Source organism: Canis lupus, chromosome 33 (genome assembly GCF_003254725.2).
Source record: "Canis lupus dingo isolate Sandy chromosome 33, ASM325472v2, whole genome shotgun sequence".
Classification (NCBI taxonomy): Eukaryota; Metazoa; Chordata; class Mammalia; order Carnivora; family Canidae; genus Canis; species Canis lupus.
This window is the reverse complement of record NC_064275.1, coordinates 28,011,798-28,030,806: the sequence shown is the minus strand read 5'-3', so window position 1 is coordinate 28,030,806 and position 19,009 is coordinate 28,011,798. Positions and strand designations below refer to the sequence as shown.

Below are 19,009 nucleotides of genomic sequence, written 5' to 3'. Positions count from 1 at the left end.
GCGTGGCGTGTGTCGTCTGTGATGACTTGTCATCTTGTGGGAGATGCAGCTGGGAGGACCAGTCGGAGGGAGAACTGGGGCCACGTAGCCTTTGGGTGTGTCTGCAGGGAAACAGACCCTGTGGAAGGGACCCAGGGCCCTCTCGTCCCTCGTCGGGGGCGCAGGTGCCAGGGTCTGGGGACGTCTGGCCTGTGAGGTCAGGGCATGTCCAGCTCGGGGCCTGGCACAGAGGACGTGGCCAGAAGGGATTTGCGGGGTGCGTGACTTTCATCGTGGGGAGGGGGGGGCACAGGATGAAGGTGAAATGCAGGGGGGCACCCCCTCCCGTGACCTCAGGCCGGGCTGCGTGCCCTCTGCGGGCAGGGGCCGGGACCCCCCGGGGCGGCTCGCCCGGGCCCCTGGGTGCCGGGGAGGGGGGGTTGGTGGGGGCCCCGGCCGGCCGCGCCCCAGCGTCTGCTCTCTCCCTCCACGCAGGCGACCTTCGAGGTGGCGGCGGAGGCCCGGGGCTGCCCGGGCGGCCCAGCGGCGGCCGCGTTCACGCTGCGGCCCGTGGGCTTCCGGGACAGCCTGCAGGTGGCCGTCGCCTACCACTGCCGGTGCGGCTGCAGCGCGGGCCCCGAGCCCGACAGCGCCCGGTGCGGCGGGAAGGGCACCTACGTGTGCGGCCTGTGCGAGTGCCAGCCCGGCCACCTGGGCAGCAGGTGCGAGTGCCAGGAGGGGGAGAGCCAGAGCGGCCGCCAGCACCTGTGCCGCGAAGCCGAGGGCAGGCCGCTGTGCAGCGGGCGCGGGGAGTGCAGCTGCAACCAGTGCTCCTGCTTCGAGAGCGAGTTCGGGAAGATCTACGGCCCTTTCTGCCAGTGTGACAACTTCTCCTGCGCCAGGAACCGAGGGGTCCTCTGCTCAGGTAGGCTCCCCGCCAGCCCGGGCCCCCCTAGGGCGCATCCCCCCCCGCAGGGCGCCCCGTCTGACCACCTGCTTCCCCCCGGGAGAAGGCGAGGGCAAGCCTTGCCTGCCACTGGGCCTGGGAGGGGGGACCAGCGAGCAGGACACGGCGGCAGGCCCAGCACCCGCCACGTGCCTGTGGACCCCCAGAGTCAGAGGGGTGGGCTGTGCGTCCTCCAGGACTTACTGGCACAGCATTCCTGACAGGTAGGTGCTTAGTTTCTTCTTGATTGCCTCCCGGGACGGGGCGCTCCCTGGGGCCGGGAGTGGTCCTTCCCTTGTTAGACATCGTGTTCTTCCCCTATCGCTGCTTTGACCAGTCGCTGTAGACTTAGTGGCTCAAAACAACACAAATGTGTTCTGTTACTGTCCTGAGAGTCAAAAGTCCGAAGTGGATATCATTTGGGTAAAATCCAGGTGTCAGCGGGGCTGCGTGCCTTCCCGGAAGCTCTGGGCAGGGGGAATCCATTCCCTTGCCCGTCCCGGCTTCTTCTTTTTTTTTTTTTTTTTAAGTTTTATTTATTTATGATAGTCACAGAGAGAGAAAGAGAGGCAGAGACATAGGCAGAGGGAGAAGCAGGCTCCATGCACCGGGAGCCCGACGTGGGATTCGATCCCGGGTCTCCAGGATCGCGCCCTGGGCCAAAGGCAGGCGCCAAACCGCTGCGCCACCCAGGGATCCCCCGTCCCGGCTTCTAAGGGCTGCTCCTAGCCCCTTCTTCCATCTTCAAAGCCAGCAGCGTGGCATCCTCAGACCTCTCGCGGAGTCTGACTTCTGCTTTGTTGTTCCCTCCCTCTCTTTCTCTCTCTGACGTTCTGGCTCGCTCTTAGAAGAAGCCTTGTGATTCTGTTGCACCCACAAGGGTGATCCCAGAGTCTCCCCATCTCGAGATCTTTGATGTCACCGCTCCTGGGGTTCTGGGGATCGGGCTGCGGGTCATCTCTGGGGGCCATCATTCTGCATCTCCTGCAGATGCGGTTTGGAAGTTTCTTTTTGATTGAGCAGAAAACTGTTTCTCAGTAATTTCCACCCGCTGATTCACATTCTGGACGCCCTCCTCCATATGACAGCCTGTCAAACCTCTGAAAATTCCTTAGGTTTCTCTTTTCTTCCTTTTTTTATTTTTTTCGGGTCTGTTCTCTTCTTTCTGCACTAGACACCGAGTCTCTCCCCCCCAACCCCCTTCTCAGAGGGCTCTGTTGTTGAGCGTGCTTCTCAGAATCGAGGGTGTTATTTGTCATCCTGGAGAGCGAGGGCCCAGCCCACAGTTCAGCCAAACATTTCTGTGATCTGGGCGTTCCACTTCCATTAACGCACCCTAACAATGTGCCCACTTTCCTTTGTCTCGTCTGTGAAACAGCACGTGATACTGTTGAGCTGGGGTTTTTTTTGTTTTGTTTTGTTTTGTTTTTTAGCTTTGCTACCAAAAGCTGAAGGTTTTTTTTTTTTTTTTTTTTTAATTTTTCAAATGAACTACAACCAAGCCAAGCTTTTGTGGCGTCATGTTTGAGCACTAAAGTTTTTTCATGTAAGCGTAAGACTTTCCATGGATTCTAGTTCTATTACAGTTTGGCCGTTCCCCATTCTGGGAGTTGCATTCTGAGATGAGATACAGTAAAATCGTGTCTCAGGGGGTTCATTCCATCCAACACCAGGGCTGCCTGCGAATCCGGGGAGTGCAACAACCTTAGGCAGGATTGTAGTTCCTCTGGCTGTGTATGCTGTTGTTGCTGGGATTCCTCCCTCGAGAGTGGGCTTCCAGCTGGGACGCACTGATTTGGAACTTTGAGTATAGGAGGGAAGATAAAGCAGAAACATGGGACGCAAATCAGAGCATATAAATGACCTGTCGGGATGCCTTGGTAGCTCAGTGGTTGAGCATCTGCCTTTGGCTCAGGGCATGATTCTGGGGTCCTGGGATTGAGTCCCACATCAGGTTCCCCACAGGGAGTCTGCTTTTCCCTCTGCCTATGTCTCTGCCTCTCTCTGTGTGTTTCTCATGAATAAATAAATAAAATCTTAAAAAAAAAAAAATGACCCGTCACTGTGAGAGGAATGACCATCCTTCTTTGGAAGGAGCAAGTACTGCGAGTGGCCCAGACGTGGGTTTGCAGGGGAGGCCTCCTGGGGCTGACCACACAGGGAGACAAGTATGAGGACACCCGTGGGAGCGGTGGGGCCAGCATGGTCACAACTGGGATTGCTCCAGAAAGTGCAGGCCATGTGACTGTCATAGAGGAACGGAAGGAAGATGTCACGGGGAATGTCACAGGTGGAAGAAATTAGGTTTCTTCCTAATTTCTGAGTGTGCCACAGGGATCTGCTCTTTTCTCTGTCAAAGTGAGGATAGATTGGGATTCGCTGGATGGCTCTGAGTTAGCAGAAAAAGTGCTAAGGGTCAGGCAGTCCTGAGTCTAAATCCCATACCACCACCTGCTGCTTGTGTCACTTTGGGCTTCAAGCTCCTGTAAGCAATAGAGCTCGTGCACACGGCACCTAGCGCTCGGCCTGGGATAACAGGGCTCACTGAGCCCTTGGTCCTTTCTGAGTCAATGCCACCCCTGCTGGCCAGTGCAAGAGGGGCCATCCCTTCCTTCCCCTACCCCCCCCAACCCCACCGGCCCCATAAACTGCCAGGCATTGCCTCAGGGGTTCCAGCGTGGTGAGTGGCCTCCCAGGCCCTTTTAGTCTCCCATAAAAGCTCCAAGGAGCCTGGCAGTATCTATAACTGGCTTACAGCAGTGTTTTTTGTTTCAAACATATTAGCAAATAGTCTCATGAAACTGTCTCTCCTTTCTCCTCTGCTATGTCTTTATCCAGAAGGCTGCTCCTACCATATTGTGTCCCTATTGCCAGGGAGCAGGGGCTTCCAGGTCAGATGACGTGTGCAGAGTCCGTCCTCCTAATTCATCAGCCTGCTGCCCTGTGGCTTCCCTCTCATGCTTTTGGGTTTCCTGCCTCAAAATGGCTCATCGCCCTTCGTTTCTGCGTTATTTTGAAAACTGAAGAAGAAAGACCTAGACGTGGCGCTTGGTAGGAGGCAGGGCCCAGCGCGCGGTAGATGCCTCCTCTCCTCCCTCAGATGTTAACATTTCTCTGAATACAGCACAGGGCCTAGGGGTGCAGGGCACCCTTGCATTTCGGATTTCCACCCCGGGGGGTTCTCTCCCTGCACTCCATATGATCCGTACAACCCTGTGGTACTGGGAGACTCTCACACGTCCCTGGGTAGAGAGCAGGGAGGCTCTTGACGCCCCGGAGGCTCCCCCACACACTGTGTTTCAAGTCACTAACTTCTCAGCATGGCTGGGGTGGTGCGTCTTTTCTCCTCCCCCCCCCCCCCCCCCCCCCGCCCCATTGGAAAAGCCATGCACGTTCACAAAAGAAAATTCGAAAACCGATCCGATCGATAGTTGTCTGGTCAGTCCTTGCCGTCTGCCCCCTTCTTGGTGACCAGGGTGAGTGTGGACCACCTGGTGCTCCCGGAGGAACTCTTCCCGCACTGGTTCACACGCGTTCCTTCCAAAACAGTGTGCTCGGTCAGATAGCTGGAGAAACATCCTGAGGTTTGGAAGAGTAGAAAGAAGTGAAATAAATTGTTCATAATTCCGTCGATCATACTTCAAGAGGTTAGTATCTTGCTTTCCAAACTCTTTCTTCTAAGTATACAATTTTGTGTCTTGCTTCTTTGGGGTAATATTCTATCCTAAGCAGCAGTTAAGCTTGAATGACTGTAATACCTCATTGATCGGAACACTTTGGCTCTCCTGCCAGCGCCTCCCCACGTACCCTCCCCACCCCTTCGCTTGAAAAGCGACAACTAGTCAAAACGCGAAGCTCTCCAAGTCTTAGTGGGGAAAACAGTTTCTGGAATGAGGTCACTGTTGTGTTTGATTATTTAGGAAGGACGTAAGACGGAGCCCGGCTCCAGGCAGGATGTGCTGCTGCCCTTGAGCGTAGCAGCTCCTCCGGCCACGTGTCTCCAGCATCGAAGCTGGCGGCAGGGACGGGGCGGGAGGGGGGTTCCAGCCCCCAGTGCCTTGGCACGTGGGGTGAGCTTGGGGCTCCCGCTCCGGAACCGTGCCCGTGGGTTTCGAGTTCCTGGACGGCTGTGATGTTTGGGGTTTTGTGGGCGAGAAGTCTGTTTCCCGACAGCCCCTCTGGTCTGGAAGGTGCTGACTCAGAGGCTGGGGAGCCGCTGACTTCAGCGCTCTCCCACGGTCCCTCCCGCCCTGTCCCCGCAGCCTGGCCCTGGCCCAAGGGGCCCCGTGCTCGGGTCGGCCTCCGGCGGGGCTGCAGCCGAGCTGGGCACGTCCTGGAGAAGCTCCTTCCGCTTCTCTCTGGTCCCTCAGTCAGAGGCTTAGAGCCCCTTGTCCCGTTGCCCTCCCCGGCCCCCAGAGAGGACCAGGGGGGAATGGGAGACAGTCCCGGTTTGTAACGTGTCATATGGCAGGAAAGTCAGTAGAGGAGCAACCAGACTAAGGTCCATCCTCAGTTGAACAGCTTTAGTTACTACTTTTGGGGCACATTCTCACGGGAACGTGTATGCACTTGGGGTAGCTCTGTTTCCCTCTGGATTCTAGAAGCAACAGAACCGCAGACTGTCCCCGTGTGTGCAACGGGAGCTTTTCGGAGCCATTGTGAGGGTTTCTGTTCTTCTGAGTCTCATGAAGCCTTGATCTCTCAGCATCCCTTCTTGACCACTGGAGCAGGAGAAGTAGGACATGTCTGTTTAGTTGCTCTTAATGTAATAGAAGATTATTGCTCAAACTTTGTTCTTTGTTGCTTACCATACGCAAACACTGCATTTCCTGGGATTTGAGCTACTCCACTGTGGTAAGCTGTTGAAATCACGCTCAACCCTGAAGCTTCCAGCACTCTGCGTAGTTCAGATGACTGCACTGGGGTACAGTGAATAACTCGCTAATGGTCAGCCTACTTCTTGGGTTTTTACATATTGGGAAAACATAAATCAAGCAGGATATGGAATTTTTTAAAAGATTTTATTTATTTATTCATGAGAGACACAGAGAGGCAGAGACACAGGCAGAGGGAGAAGCAGGCTCCATGCAGGGAGCCCGACGTGGGACTCGATCCCAGGACCCCGGGGTCATGACCTGGACAGAAGGTGGCACTAAACGGCTGAGCCACCCGGGCTGCCCAGAATATGGAATTTTGAACAGAGCCCTTTTGGTCTTGTGACCACAAGATCCTAAAAGTGAATCTAAGTAAGCTCTCAAAAAGTTTACTTTCTCTAATAGGCTGTTTGGTCAGTTTTTATTTTATATTTTTATTTTATTTTATTTTATTTTATTTTATTTTATTTTATTTATTTTTAAGATTTTATTTATTTATTCATGAGAGACACAGAGAGAGAGGCAGAGACACAGGCAGAGGGAGAAGCAGGCTCCATGCAGGGAGCCCCATGTGGGACTTGCTCCCGGGACCCTGGGATCACGACCTGAGCCAAAGGTAGATGCGCTTAACCACTGAGCCACCCAGGTGTCCCACATTTTCTTTTTAATATAGATTTTTGTATAGATGTATAAATCCTCTAGTATGTGGCAGGCAAGCAGAGGTTAAGGGGCATCAGGAGTTCTCTCCCAAACATAAAAAAAAATGGGGAGCGATGGTAGTGGCATCATTTCCAGCGGCCAGAGCCAGCCTCCAAGCACAGGCTCTGGGTCTGGGCTGATGGCTTCCAGAAGGCTTCACGAGGCTCTGCGACACGTCTCCAGTTACAAGTCCCTCTGACATTAAGGCTGGTTTTAGACTCCCCGATTCTTGCCAAATGAAACACCTCCTTTGGCAACAGTCACCCAGCTATGTTTATAAAAGTATTTCTCGCCATATTTATCCTGTTTTCTTCAGAAATGTGATTTTCACCCTGAGGATAAGTATCCTGGTGGCTGTTCTTGGGTCTGTGATCTCAGTTGTACTTTCTGCCACCGCGTCGAGATTCTCATACTTCATAAATGGCTTGTTACAGGACCGTGTTGAATGCAAGTCCACAACACAGGCTTTGAAAGGTGCCTTTTGCCACAATGAGATGCCACCTCACACCGGTCAGAATGGCTAAAGCTCACAGGTCAGGAAATGACAGATGTTGGCGAGGATGCGGAGAAAGGGGAACCTTCCTGCGCTGCTGGTGGGATCGCAAGGTGGTGCAGCCACCCTGGAAAACAGTGTGGAGGGTCCTCAGGAAGTTGAAAATAGAGCTACCCTATGACCCAGCAATTGTTGCACTGCTGGGAATTTACCCCAAAGATACAGATGTAATGATCCGAACGGGTGCCTGCACCCCATTGTTCATAGCAGCAATGTCCACAATAGCCAGACTGTGGAAAGAGCCCAGCTGTCCGTTGACAGATGAATGGATAAGGAAGATGTGGTGTAGACACACACACGCGCACACACGCACACACACACACAATGGGATACTCCTCGGCCATCAGAAAAACTGAAATCTTGCCATTTGCAAGGATGTGGATGGAACTAGAGGATATCATGCTAAGCAAAATAAGTCCGAGAAGGACAATTCTATGATCTCACTCATCTGTGCGACTTAAGAAACAAAACAGAGGATCATATGAGAAGAGAGAGAAAATTAGAACAAGATAAAATCGGAGAGGGAGACAACATGAGGGTCGCTGGAGAGGAGGTGGGCGGGGAGATGGGGTAACTGGGTGACGGGCATGAAGGAGGGCGCGTGATGTAACGAACACTGGGTGTTATAGAAGCCTGATGAGTCACTGACCTCTACCTCTGAAACCAATGATACATTATCTGTGTATTAATTGAATTTATTTATTTATTTTTAAATTTGTTGTCTTTCATACGTCTGTAGTCCTCATTTGTCTTTTTTTTTTTTTTAAAGATTTTATTTATTTATTCATGAGAGACACACAGAGAGAGAGGCAGAGACACAGGCAGAGGGAGAAGCAGGCTCCATGCAGGGAGCCCGACGTGGGACTGGATCCCGGGACCCCAGGATCACGCCCTGGGCTGCAGGCAGCACAAAACCGCTGTGCCACCGGGGTTGCCCTGTATTAATTGAATTTAAATGTAGAAAGAACAATATCAGAAAACACACATACACAAAAGAAATATCCCATCAGTAGAGACTGTCCAGGTAGTTTTTATTTATTTGTTTGTTTGTTTGTTTGTTTATTTATTTATGTCCAGGTAGTTTAGATACACAAAGAAGTTTAAAATATCAATTTTGCTAGCAGTTTTCTCCTTTTCAGTGCCCTGCTTCTTTATTATTGCTAATTCAGATCATAGGAAAAAAAAATCAACCTCCATAAATACAAGGCGTGTACAATGAAAAAAAAGAACAGTGCCTTTTGAATGAACCAAGATCTGACATATTTAATTTTCTGGAAAGGGGCCTCTTAGAGGGATTACTGCCACGGTGTGCCTCAGGTGGGAGAGCCTAGAAAACTCTTCAGGTTTTTACATGTATATCAATCTCTGCTCAGTTTGTTGATGGTGTTACTGAGAAATATAAAAACACAAAAATATACATATTTTTCAGAGAAAGGGCCTTTTTTCCCCCCAAAGGAATATCTGCATCTTGGTTTCCCTTATCTGCTATCACACAAATCCTAATTATGCACGTGACAGCAGAAGTCGAGGGTCCTGTTCCCTTGCAGAGCACTTGGAATATGGAGGCTCTAAGAACAGAGTTTGTTACAGGATTCTTCAGTAATTAGGATCGTAAGGAATGCTGTATCCCTCATTAGTAAAGACACTTCTGCAGAGGCCATTTACCAGTGCATGTTCAAATCTGGATCCTAAACCTGCCACTCCCCCTTTCTACCTCTGTGACCTTGGACTCTAGACTTACCCTCCCTGACAGATATTTTTTTCAAGTTTTTTTTTTTTTAAGATTTTTTTATTTATTCATGGGAGACACAGAGAGAGAGAGAGAGAGAGAGAGGCGAGACACAGGCCAAGGGTGAAGCAGGCTCCATGCAGGGAGCCCGACGTGGGACTTGATCCCAGGTCTCCAGGATCAGGCCCTGGGCTGAAGGCAGTGCTAAACCACTGAGCCACCCGGGCTGCCCCTTTTTTCAAGTTTTTATTTAAATTCCAATTAGTTAACATACAGCGTTAATAGTAGTTTCCAGCGCATGGTATAGCGATTCAGCGATTCCATGCAGTATGCGGTGCTCATCATGACAAGTGCCCTCCTTAATCCCCATCACCCATTTCACCCGTCCCCCACCCACCTCCCTTCTGGTAACCCTCAGTTTCTGACAGGTTTTCTTATCTGTCAAATACCCCAGAGAGTTGTTGTGAGCATCTAATAGAACAATGTCTGGGGGCCGCCTAGGTGGCTCAGTCAGTTGAACGTCCAGTTTTGACTCGGGTCGTGGTTTCAGGGATGTGGGATCAAGCCCCGCATCAGAGTCTACCTGAGATTCTCTTCCTCCCCCTCTGCCCTTCCCCTCCTTTCTCTCTCTCTCTCTCTCAAATAAATAAAATCTTTGAAAAAGAAAAAAAAAAAAAAAAGAAAGAAAGAACAATGTCTGTAAAGCTCCTTGCATGCTGCCTATCCATCAGGGGTGTTGAATAAATGTCACTACCTGGCCTCCTCACTGCACCCCTTCCTGGAGGAGCATTTTCTTCCACAGAGATAAGCATCAGACATTGATGGCATCAAAACACTTTGGTTTCAGAAGTTCTCAACAGGCACCCCTCGACCAAGAATTCTCTAAGCAGGGGATCCCTGGGTGGTTCAGCAGTTTAGCACCTGCCTTCAGCCTGGGGCCTGATCCTGGAGACCCAGGGGATCGAGTCCCACGTCGGGTTCCCTGCATGGAGCCTGCTTCTCCCTCTGCCTGTATCTCTGCCTCTCTGTGTCTCTCATGAATAAATAAATAAAATCTTAAAAAAAAAAAAAAAAGAATTCTCTAAGCATTCCAACTGTATCCAGACGTTGCTCGAGTTCACTTGAAAGACAAAAAGGTACCAACATTTAGGGCCTAGTCCTATAATGAAACAATGCAGCTTTCAGACTAGCCACCTGAACCGGGCACACTGGGCTGCTGGTCTCTGGGGTCAGCCAGCTCCTTGCATCTTGTGATTGGAGAAAGTTCTTTGGGAAAACCAGAGCCGTAGCGAGTATCCGATGGCGGTGCAGCTGCAGGTACGGAAACCGTGATCTCTGATTTGATCTCTGCAGGCCATTTTGTTTTAGGTGGGTTGCTGATTTCCTCTCAGTCCGTAAGAGCGCATTGAGCATTGTTCACATGCCGAGTGTTGTGCTGGGCGCCACGGTTACAGAGCTGGAGTTGCTTGCAGTCTTGAATTAATTTATTTTATCTTATTTTTTTAATTAATTTCTAAATGTTTGTTGCCCCTAGAATTTTCCATGTCTCAGAAACTTGCTGGGTTTGAGGAATGAGGATATGAATCATTCATACTTCTCCCTTCACCATCTGACTTTTATGAGCTCTTGAAAGACAAGGGAGAGAGGATGGGGAAACCATGTTGGGAACCTGCCTTGTTCCATGCTCTTCGCTTAGCTCTGGGAATGGAGTTTGCTTACTGCCCAGATCTTGTTTCTGCAAAGATCTTAACAATTCACCGGTGATCTGAATCACCCGGGATCGAATCCCACGTCGGGCTCCCGGTGCATGGAGCCTGCTTCTCTCTCTGCCTGTGTCTCTGCCTCTCTCTCTCTCTGTGACTATCACAAATAAATAAAAATTAAAAAAAAAAAAAAAAAAAGAAAGGGAGACGTGCAAGAGCAGCCCCTCTGATGAGGACCCTGAGCACGCCTTTGAACTTCAGGACGTATCCTTAAGGGCATGACACTTGTGAAAGAAATAATGAGACTTAGAAAGCAAAGGAAAATCCTAGGAAGACCGTGAGAACGCTAAAAACAAGGTCTCGGGAATGTATGGGGTTGAGTGGTATTAGTTTTTTGATGTTACAGACTAACACTTTAGACAGTTTTCCGTTCTTAGTTAAATTGAAAACTGAGACCTCCAGTGTTGCTTTCATTTCTTGGTTGTTGAGCTGTGGCTTTGAGTTTGGTCTTGATTTGGAAACTGTGACATAATTGATTATCGGCCTCTGCTGCTCGGTGCCTCTGGAGGGGTGGGGCGGAATTGGATGGAGGAACCCTGTTTTCCTTTGGGGTGAGTGTCCATGACTCTAAGAACACTGACCTAAGAACCCCACCCACATGCAAATACTCCCTGGTGTCGGAAGGTTGCTCTGAGTGAGTCTGACCTGCTGCAACTTTTGCTTGCTGGGTCTGGGACCCCTTCCTGAGCCCTGCCCGTTGCCCTCTGACCCAGAGAAGGGGGTTGCTCCAATCATTCCAACCCACAGCCGCCACCCCTAAAAGTTTTGATCATGTGACCCCGCCATCCCTAAGCTAAAGGAACGTACTTCCCAAGTTGGTGTGTTATTTCAGCATTTTGCTCTCCCCACGAGCAAGCACTGAATAGTGGGATTATGTGCGTCTCGTGCCTTTCCCCGTAGCATCAGCCACATACACACACAGTGGGTCAGCATTTGTATTACCTGTTCAGCCGTTCACGCTCGGGGAAAGTGAAACCCAGACCCTGGACTAAAGCTCACTCTGATTCTTTTAAGTAGAGGCTTAAACTCACAACCCTGAGATCAAGACCTGGGCTGAGATAAAGGGTCAGACACTTAACCTACTGAGTCACCCAGGTGCCCCATGTGATTCTTGATTATAGAGTCACACCAGGAGAACCTTGCAAGTAAATAGTTACCTCATTTCTACCTAATTTTACTTGTTTTGATGCGCTTGAGGCCCTGCCCAAATCTCTGGATTATGGACCCAGCCTTCTCTGCCGCCACCACCCAAGCACTGAGCCCACATTTTCCAAGTCTTACCTAATAAGTGCTCTCTACTTTAGTCAGAATTTTAGGAAACATTTAGTGTCTGTTTTCCGAAGTGAGTGTCCGTCTGGGTTACATAACGATGTAGCAGACGCAGCAGACCAGACTGAAGGACACACGTGAACCAGGACACTGGCTGAGGTACCCGTCCTTCTGGGACTATTACCTGATGGAAGGTGGAGCATCGTTCTCTTTGTATTCAGTGGGTGTCTATCAGTTGTTACTGATTATGCTGAACCCACTGTCTTTAGATGAACCTTTGTTGGCCTGTTCTAACTTATAAACACTTTTGACATGAATGATGTCATTTAGCTGTTGTTACACTACCAGGTGATTGATGTGGCTGTTACGGATCTGACCCAAGTGGGGGAGGCTGTGGCTGGGAAGATTGGCCTATTGGCCACACTCCCCACCAGAAGCCCACCTCCCCCTGCTCTCCTGGGGGTGTTCTTGGGCAGCTGCTTCCTGCCATCTTGTGGCTTGGCCGAGCTCCTGGCAGCCCGGCTTCAGCGTGGCCCACTCATGTGACATTCCAAGCCAGCCCCGTCCATTAAGAGTGCTGCATCCGGCTCTGAGCAGTGGCCAACACGGCAACCGTTAACCAACCACAACACGACAGGTTTCCAGGTTGAAAACAGTAACCCTCTCATCCTGTTGCAGTGACTGAGAAGGTAGGGAATTCAGGTCTCTCCAGATGTGGTTGGCATTCCCCCAGAGGTGCCTGCCAGGTGGATTGGGCAGGGTAAGCCAAATTCAAGATGTTGATCTGAGAAACCTCTATTTCTTTTGGCCACAGGCCGTCTGTTTTTCTGAGTCAGCATTCCTTAGGATCCTATGAGGACTATGGTTCATCTCACTCAGCTGTTTACAGGCCTCTTTGAAACTGGAAAGATGGGTTCATTAAAAAACATAGATTTTTTTTTTCCACCTTCCATGCATTGCTTTAATCTCCTGTGATTGATAGAGTCGGACCAGAGACCAAGTCCTTTCCTTGCTGCCCTCACATGAAATGCAGTAGTAAATCGAGGGACTTGGCAGCCAGGCAGCAGCATTGAGAAGTCAGATGCTGAGACAAGGAAGGCAAAGGCATCCTTTGGGACTGCTGTTGCCTTTGACAATGGGGTCTTAGCTTTCCAACCAGTGCTGCTGTCTCATGTTGTTGGGGCATTGCCCCTTGGGGAGCACCACCAGTTGACCTTGTCAGGGCCGGTGCATCGACACTAAGCCAAGGACAGAGGCGCCGCTGGCCCCGAGACCTAAGATGCACCATTGTGCACATGTCTGAAGAGCCTCTTGCTAGAGAAATCCGAACAATATGCAAGATCAAAAGTGGGGTACAAAGCTTGTGACTTCTGCTTGACTGTGACCTACCAAAGGAAAGAGAATTCTTACCCATTTTTTTCCTCGTGGTGTTCCAAATCTCTGGACTTTTTGGACACGTGTTAAGAATTTGAAATATCTCAAGAATCACATTTGAGTTCCTAAGGCTCCGTAATACTTCTCCACTCCCTCTCTAATTTACAGCTTTGGATGGCTTCCCTCCGGGCTTCAGGCGTGTCCTGCTGCTGTGCCCAGCCTCTCGCCACATGTGCTGAGCATCTACTGTATGCTCGACAATTCTAGGCATCGGGCAAACAAAAATAAAACGCTTCGGCAGCTCCTTTGCAGGATCCTTGGCCTCTAGAGACCCATTCAGTGCTGGCGTGGTCACCCTCTACCAGTGCCCCCTCGAGAATCTCGTCACGCCCACACCGACCCGTTGCCCAAACCTGCTCCTGAGCCCCCTTGAGCCGCTTGACTTCTCGCATCTCCACTGGGCGTCTTCAGCGCACCCCAGTGCCAGGCTGGCTCTAACCCATCTCGTGCTCTTCCGCCCGCCGTGCTTCTCTTAGGATTCTCCTTAGCTCCCCTTCGCCCTTCGATGGGTTTGTGGAAGCTTGAAACCCAGGGATCTTCCCTCCCCTCCCCTCTCCTCACCGCCCACACCCCACCTGCCAACCACGTTGTCCACGGACCGCTACGGGTCTTTGAAATTCACCTTGTCTACGCCCCCTTGGCCACCGTCCGGTCTACCTGCGCTGCCCGCCGCGGGGCGATTGCTGCAAAGAACGTGCTAACGGTCAGCACCTCGTGGCTGTTTTGCAACGGTCAGAACCTGGGGTGACTCGGGGGGTAGCCGGGGATGGTGGGCCACAAAGTAGAAACACGGAAGCTGTGCCGTAGGTGATGAGGAGCCGGGAAGGGCTTTCCACAAGAGTGTCGCCACATGGTTCACATTTTAAGAGAATGTGGCAGCCACGGGGGAACGGCCGTGGGGCAGGGCCGGCGCACGATGGGAAGGCAGCCAGGCCGATGCCGCCTCCGGGCGTAGGGGTTTATCGTTCCCATTTGGGGCCTAAAGGATATACTTGACTCTTTAACACTCAGGTCTCCTTCCTCCAGAATCTCCCTCCTCCCCTCTCTCCAGTCCATCCATTTGTCCACCCACATCCACATCCCTACAAGAGGCCTGTATCTAGTTCTACACCCTTGCCTCCCCTTCTAGTAGATCTCTCCTCCTCAGATACTTCCCTTCCTGGCTGCCCAACTGTATTCATCTTCACGAATGCACTCGTGTGACTTCGGTTTTTTTTGCACCCAAAATGCCTTCCCCCCTCTGGCTATTCCAAAACCTGTAGCTGAACTTGGAGCCTGTGACAAGCTGTCCAGATTTCCCCCTGCTCTGCCCTCGCGACCGTGGAGGAGGAGCGATGGAGTCCACATGGTCTACTGCCTTTACTTTATGAAAGAGGCCAAGGGATTTAATGGTCAGTGATTGAAAGAGCCGGTCTTGGGGTGCCTGGGTGGCACAGGCTGTTGAACATCCGGCTCTTGGTCTCAGCTCGGGTCATGACCCTGAGATTAAGCTGATTAGTGATAAAACTAAAACAGCACATAGGATAAATGTTCAAGGAGCCCAGGGCTCCGAGTCAGGCTCCGCCCTCAGCGTAGCGTCCACTTGAGATTCTCTCTCCCCCTCCCCCTCCCTTTGCACCTCCTGCTTGTGCTTTCTCTCTCTCTACAATAAATAAATCTTAAAATGGGGACACCTGGGTGGCTCAGCGGTTGAGCCTCTGCCTTTGGCTCAGGGCGTGATTCTGGAGTCCCCAGATCGAGTCCCACATCCAGCTCCCTGCATGGAGCCTGCTTCTCCCTCTGCCTGTGTCTCTGCCTCTCTCTCTCTCATGAATAAATAAATAAAATATTTTTAAAATAAATAAATAAATACATACATACATACATACATACATAAATAAATAAATAAATAAATAAATAAAAATAAATTAATCCGGCTCCCTGCATGGAGCCTGCTTCTCCCTCTGCCTGTGTCTCCGCCTCTCTCTCTCTCTCTCATGAATAAATAAAATATTTTTAAAATAAATAAATAAATAAATAAATAAATAAAAATTAATCTTAAAATAAAAAGAGCCAGTCCCGTAGATGAGTCTATTGCACATTTTTAACTGCACCACACCCTGGGCTCCTTGAACATTTATCCTATGTGCTGTTTTAGTTTTTATCACTTAACCATGACTGGATTATGCTACAGAGGCAGCATATGTATGGTTAAGAATATGGGCTCCAGAGCCAAACAAACGTGGTTTAGCTCCCCGCCCTGACACCTACGTGCTGTGTAGCTTTGGATAAATTACGTGGCCTCATTTGGACTCCCTGTGCCTCATTTTCCATCTCTGAAAATCAAGGTGGTACTGGTACTGTGGCCCAGGGTGTTGGGGAGGGCCGATGAGATTATCCAGGTAAAGCGCCTCAAACAATGCCCAGCCCATTATGAGTATGCCGTGAAGTTTTTCAAGGTTAAGAGGTTTTAAAAATGGCTTGGTGTCTCCGTGAAATAAAAAAATCTCTTGGGGCAGCCCGGGTGGCTCAGCGGTTTGGCACTGCCTTCAGCCCAGGGCATGATCCTGGAGACCCGGGATCGAGTCCCACATCGAGCTCCCTGCATGGAGCCTGCTTCTCCCTCTGCCTGTGTCTCTGCCTCTCTCTCTCTCTCTGTGTCTCTATGAATAAATAAATAAAATCTTTAAAAAAATTATTTAAAAAATCTCTTGACGGCAGCACATGTCCATTCTCAGCCGCACAAGACAAAGAGGTTGCCAGTCTGTACAGTAGACAAGGCTCCATCCCTCTTTCATGGACAAGGACTGGACCGCTGCCCAAAGACCGCCAGCAGGTAGCTCGGCTTGCACAGTAGCACCGTCGAGAAGAGCCGTCCCTGAACCGAGCGGTTCCTGGGCATTTCGAGTGGAGTGACAAGGACAGGACGGAGCTGGTGGGAGGCCAGGGACGGAGAGCGGAGTTCGGGCTGGGTGTGGAGCCAGGCGCCGGGCTTTGTCGGGGAGCACTGCCCTGGGCCCGGGGATGCGGCCTTTGCGGCCTTGCAAGGCCGGGGCACGAAGGGCCCTCGCCCCTGGAGGTTGCTACAGGGCCCCTCGGAGGGAGGGAGCAGGAGCAGGCCCTGTGCCATTCAGAGATCCCCGTTCCTTTCCTGGAACCAGAGTCAGTGTACGGGAGGGAGAGGTGACGCGGAGAGGGGGGCTGCCCCCTGGGACCAGACCCGGAGCCACCCAAGAGCGGGGACACGGGAGGCCTGCTGGGAAAGCCCGGGGCCCGGAGGCCGGGCCATGTCCGGCGGTGCTGCCCGCTTTGTGTCTGTGCTGGGCCCTGCCTGCCGTGCGCCCGCAGGCCCAGGGTCCCTCACAGGCAGAGGCTCAGGGGCTCGGAGGTGGTTGCCTGCTTTTTTTTTTTTTTTTAAGATTTTACTTATTTATTCATGAGAGACACACAGAGAGACAGAGAGAGGCAGAGACACAGGCAGAGGGAGAAGCAGGCTCCACGCAGGGAGCCCGATGCAGGACTCGATCCCGGGACTCCAGGGTCACCCCCTGGGCTGAAGGTGGTGCTAAACTGCTGGGCCACTGGGGCTGCCCTCAGTCTAAAATGAAGAAACCAAGGGACAAAGGGGATAAGTGCCAGGAACCGCTGGCTAGTGGCAGATCCGAGGCTGGCTCAGGCATCCGGGCCTGGACGCCACGCGTCCCGCCCACGCCCCTGCCCCACCTTCCCGGTGTTTCCTTGTGCCCACATTCTCCAGCACCCGCGTTCCCCAGTAAACAGGCTCCTCTTCATCCTGAGCCTCTGCGGAGGTCCTGTGCCCTCTTGCCTAAGCCTACTGGGCCTTGGGAACATTTCGGGCAGGCGGAGGGCCGGGCCCCCCGTGGGCTCCCCCAGCTTCTCAGGACCCCCTTTACACATGCGCTTTCCCCCTCTGACCCCACCTGCGCCAGCCTCGACTTCTCCCCTTCCCTGTCACTGACGACATCCAGGCCCTTCCTATGCTCCCCAGAGTCCTTGGCCGCTGCCTCACGCTCGCGTCTCCCCAAGCCCTGCGTCTCCCTGCATCTCCCCGTTGCCCGGCGCCTTGGCGGCCTAGCACCTGCTTGCGTGGCTCCAGGGGCATTCGCAGCGACTCTAGCTCGTCCCTGGGCAGCCCCGTGTGCCACACGCTGAGTTAGGGCCTCACCTGCAGGAGCACCAGACCCCTCGGACGTCGCCGTGTTGCAGCCACGAGGAAGGCCTTGTCCTCATCGACGGACGAGGAAACGGATCATCGGACGGGTTTAGGGACCTGGGCCTGGGGTGACGTCCTGAGTGGCGGAGGACAGACTTGAAGGTGGCTCCGCGGGACGCTTGGCGGCTGGGCTCTTGAGCATCGCACTCAGGCCACAGCCCTTGCCCCTCAGCTTGTCGCCTCCCTGTCTCCCCGCGTCCCCCTCCGCTGTGATCTCTCCTCTCCGGAGCTTGCCGTTCCCTGGATCCCTCTGTCTCCCCCCGAACCTTCTCTTCTGAGTCCGTGTCTCCAATCAAGGAGTGCACACGTGTCCCGTCCTCAGAAGACCCTGCCTTCCTCCCCATCTCTTCCTTACTCTACGCAACCCGGGGCCTGCTTGCCTCCTCTCCCTCCGGCGTCTGCCCTCGGCCCTCCAGACTGTGGCGAAACCTGGCAGCCACCTAGAATTTGCCCTTCTTGATCTCTCCTTGCCCTTGCCGGGCCTTCCTCTCGTGTCCCTGTTGGCTTCCAGGCCCCTGGTTCTCCTCCCTCCTCTCCAGCAGCTCCTTCCCAGCCGGCTTCGAGGGCACCCCTGCCTCTAAATAGCCGCGATTCTACTTCATAAAAGGAGGGAAGGGGCCACGTCTTGGCCCGCAGCCCACACAAGCACAGTGTTGCTGATGGAAAGCTGTTGAATTCTGTGGAGCTGAAATTCTGTATAAATAGACACATTTACAACTTCCTGTCCATTTAGCCATCAATCATTGTAACAAAGGTAGTGCTAATAACAACTTGCACATGGAGCGAGTCACAGCCTACAAAGTGCTTTCACATGCCCTTCAATAGCCCTCCCTACGTGCAGTGAAAATATTTTTATGTCTGCACAGCATTAAAGGGGCATCATTAAATTCAACTCCCTTTGCCAAGGCGTTGGAGGTAACATTATCAACGAGCTGTGTTTTGCTGAAGGGTCCTTGCTTCGGCCCTCTGGGTGCTGTTAGCCAGGATCGTGTCCCCAGCCCCCCCATTTCACTGTACTGGTGATGGGTAAGGTCATTGATCCTTGGGACGGGGCCAAATGACCCCTGTTGTCATAATAACGTGTTCCTAGTAGGAGCATTAGGGGAGGCTGAGGGCTGACCAGAGACATGGGGAATCTCCGTGCGTGCAGGTTGAGGCCCGGCCTAGGATCTGAGACATTTGATTAGGCTAAAGCGTAACCAGACTGACCTGTAGGTTTTGAAGACCTGTATGAGTCACACGTTTTAAAGGAGACTTGGAAACTGTAAACAAGATGGCAAGTAGTTGTATCTCTCTCTCTCTTTTTTAATATTTTATTTATTTATTCATGAGAGACAGAGAGAGAGAGGCAGAGACACAGGCAGAGGGAGAAGCAGGCTCCCTGCGGGGAGCCCAACATGGGACTCAATCCTGGGACCCCAGGGTCACACCCTGGGCCAAAGGCAAACGCTCAACTGCTGAGCCACCCCAACGCCCCAAGTAGTCGTATCTTATATCGGCTCTTGCCCCATGGTAGTCCTGTGTTGAGGACCTTGAGGCTGCGCCAGGGC

The 19,009-nt window shown here is 52.1% G+C and overlaps 1 protein-coding gene across 1 annotated transcript in view; it reads left to right on the top strand.

Annotated features, from left to right (window-relative positions):
- The window catches only part of ITGB5 (integrin subunit beta 5), a 115,890-nt gene that overhangs the window by 82,149 nt on the left and 14,732 nt on the right, over positions 1–19,009 (top strand). The window contains exon 10 of the mRNA XM_025474752.3: positions 475–904. Coding sequence (XP_025330537.1) covers positions 475–904 — 430 coding nt within the window. The remainder of the gene's footprint in view (positions 1–474; positions 905–19,009) is intronic.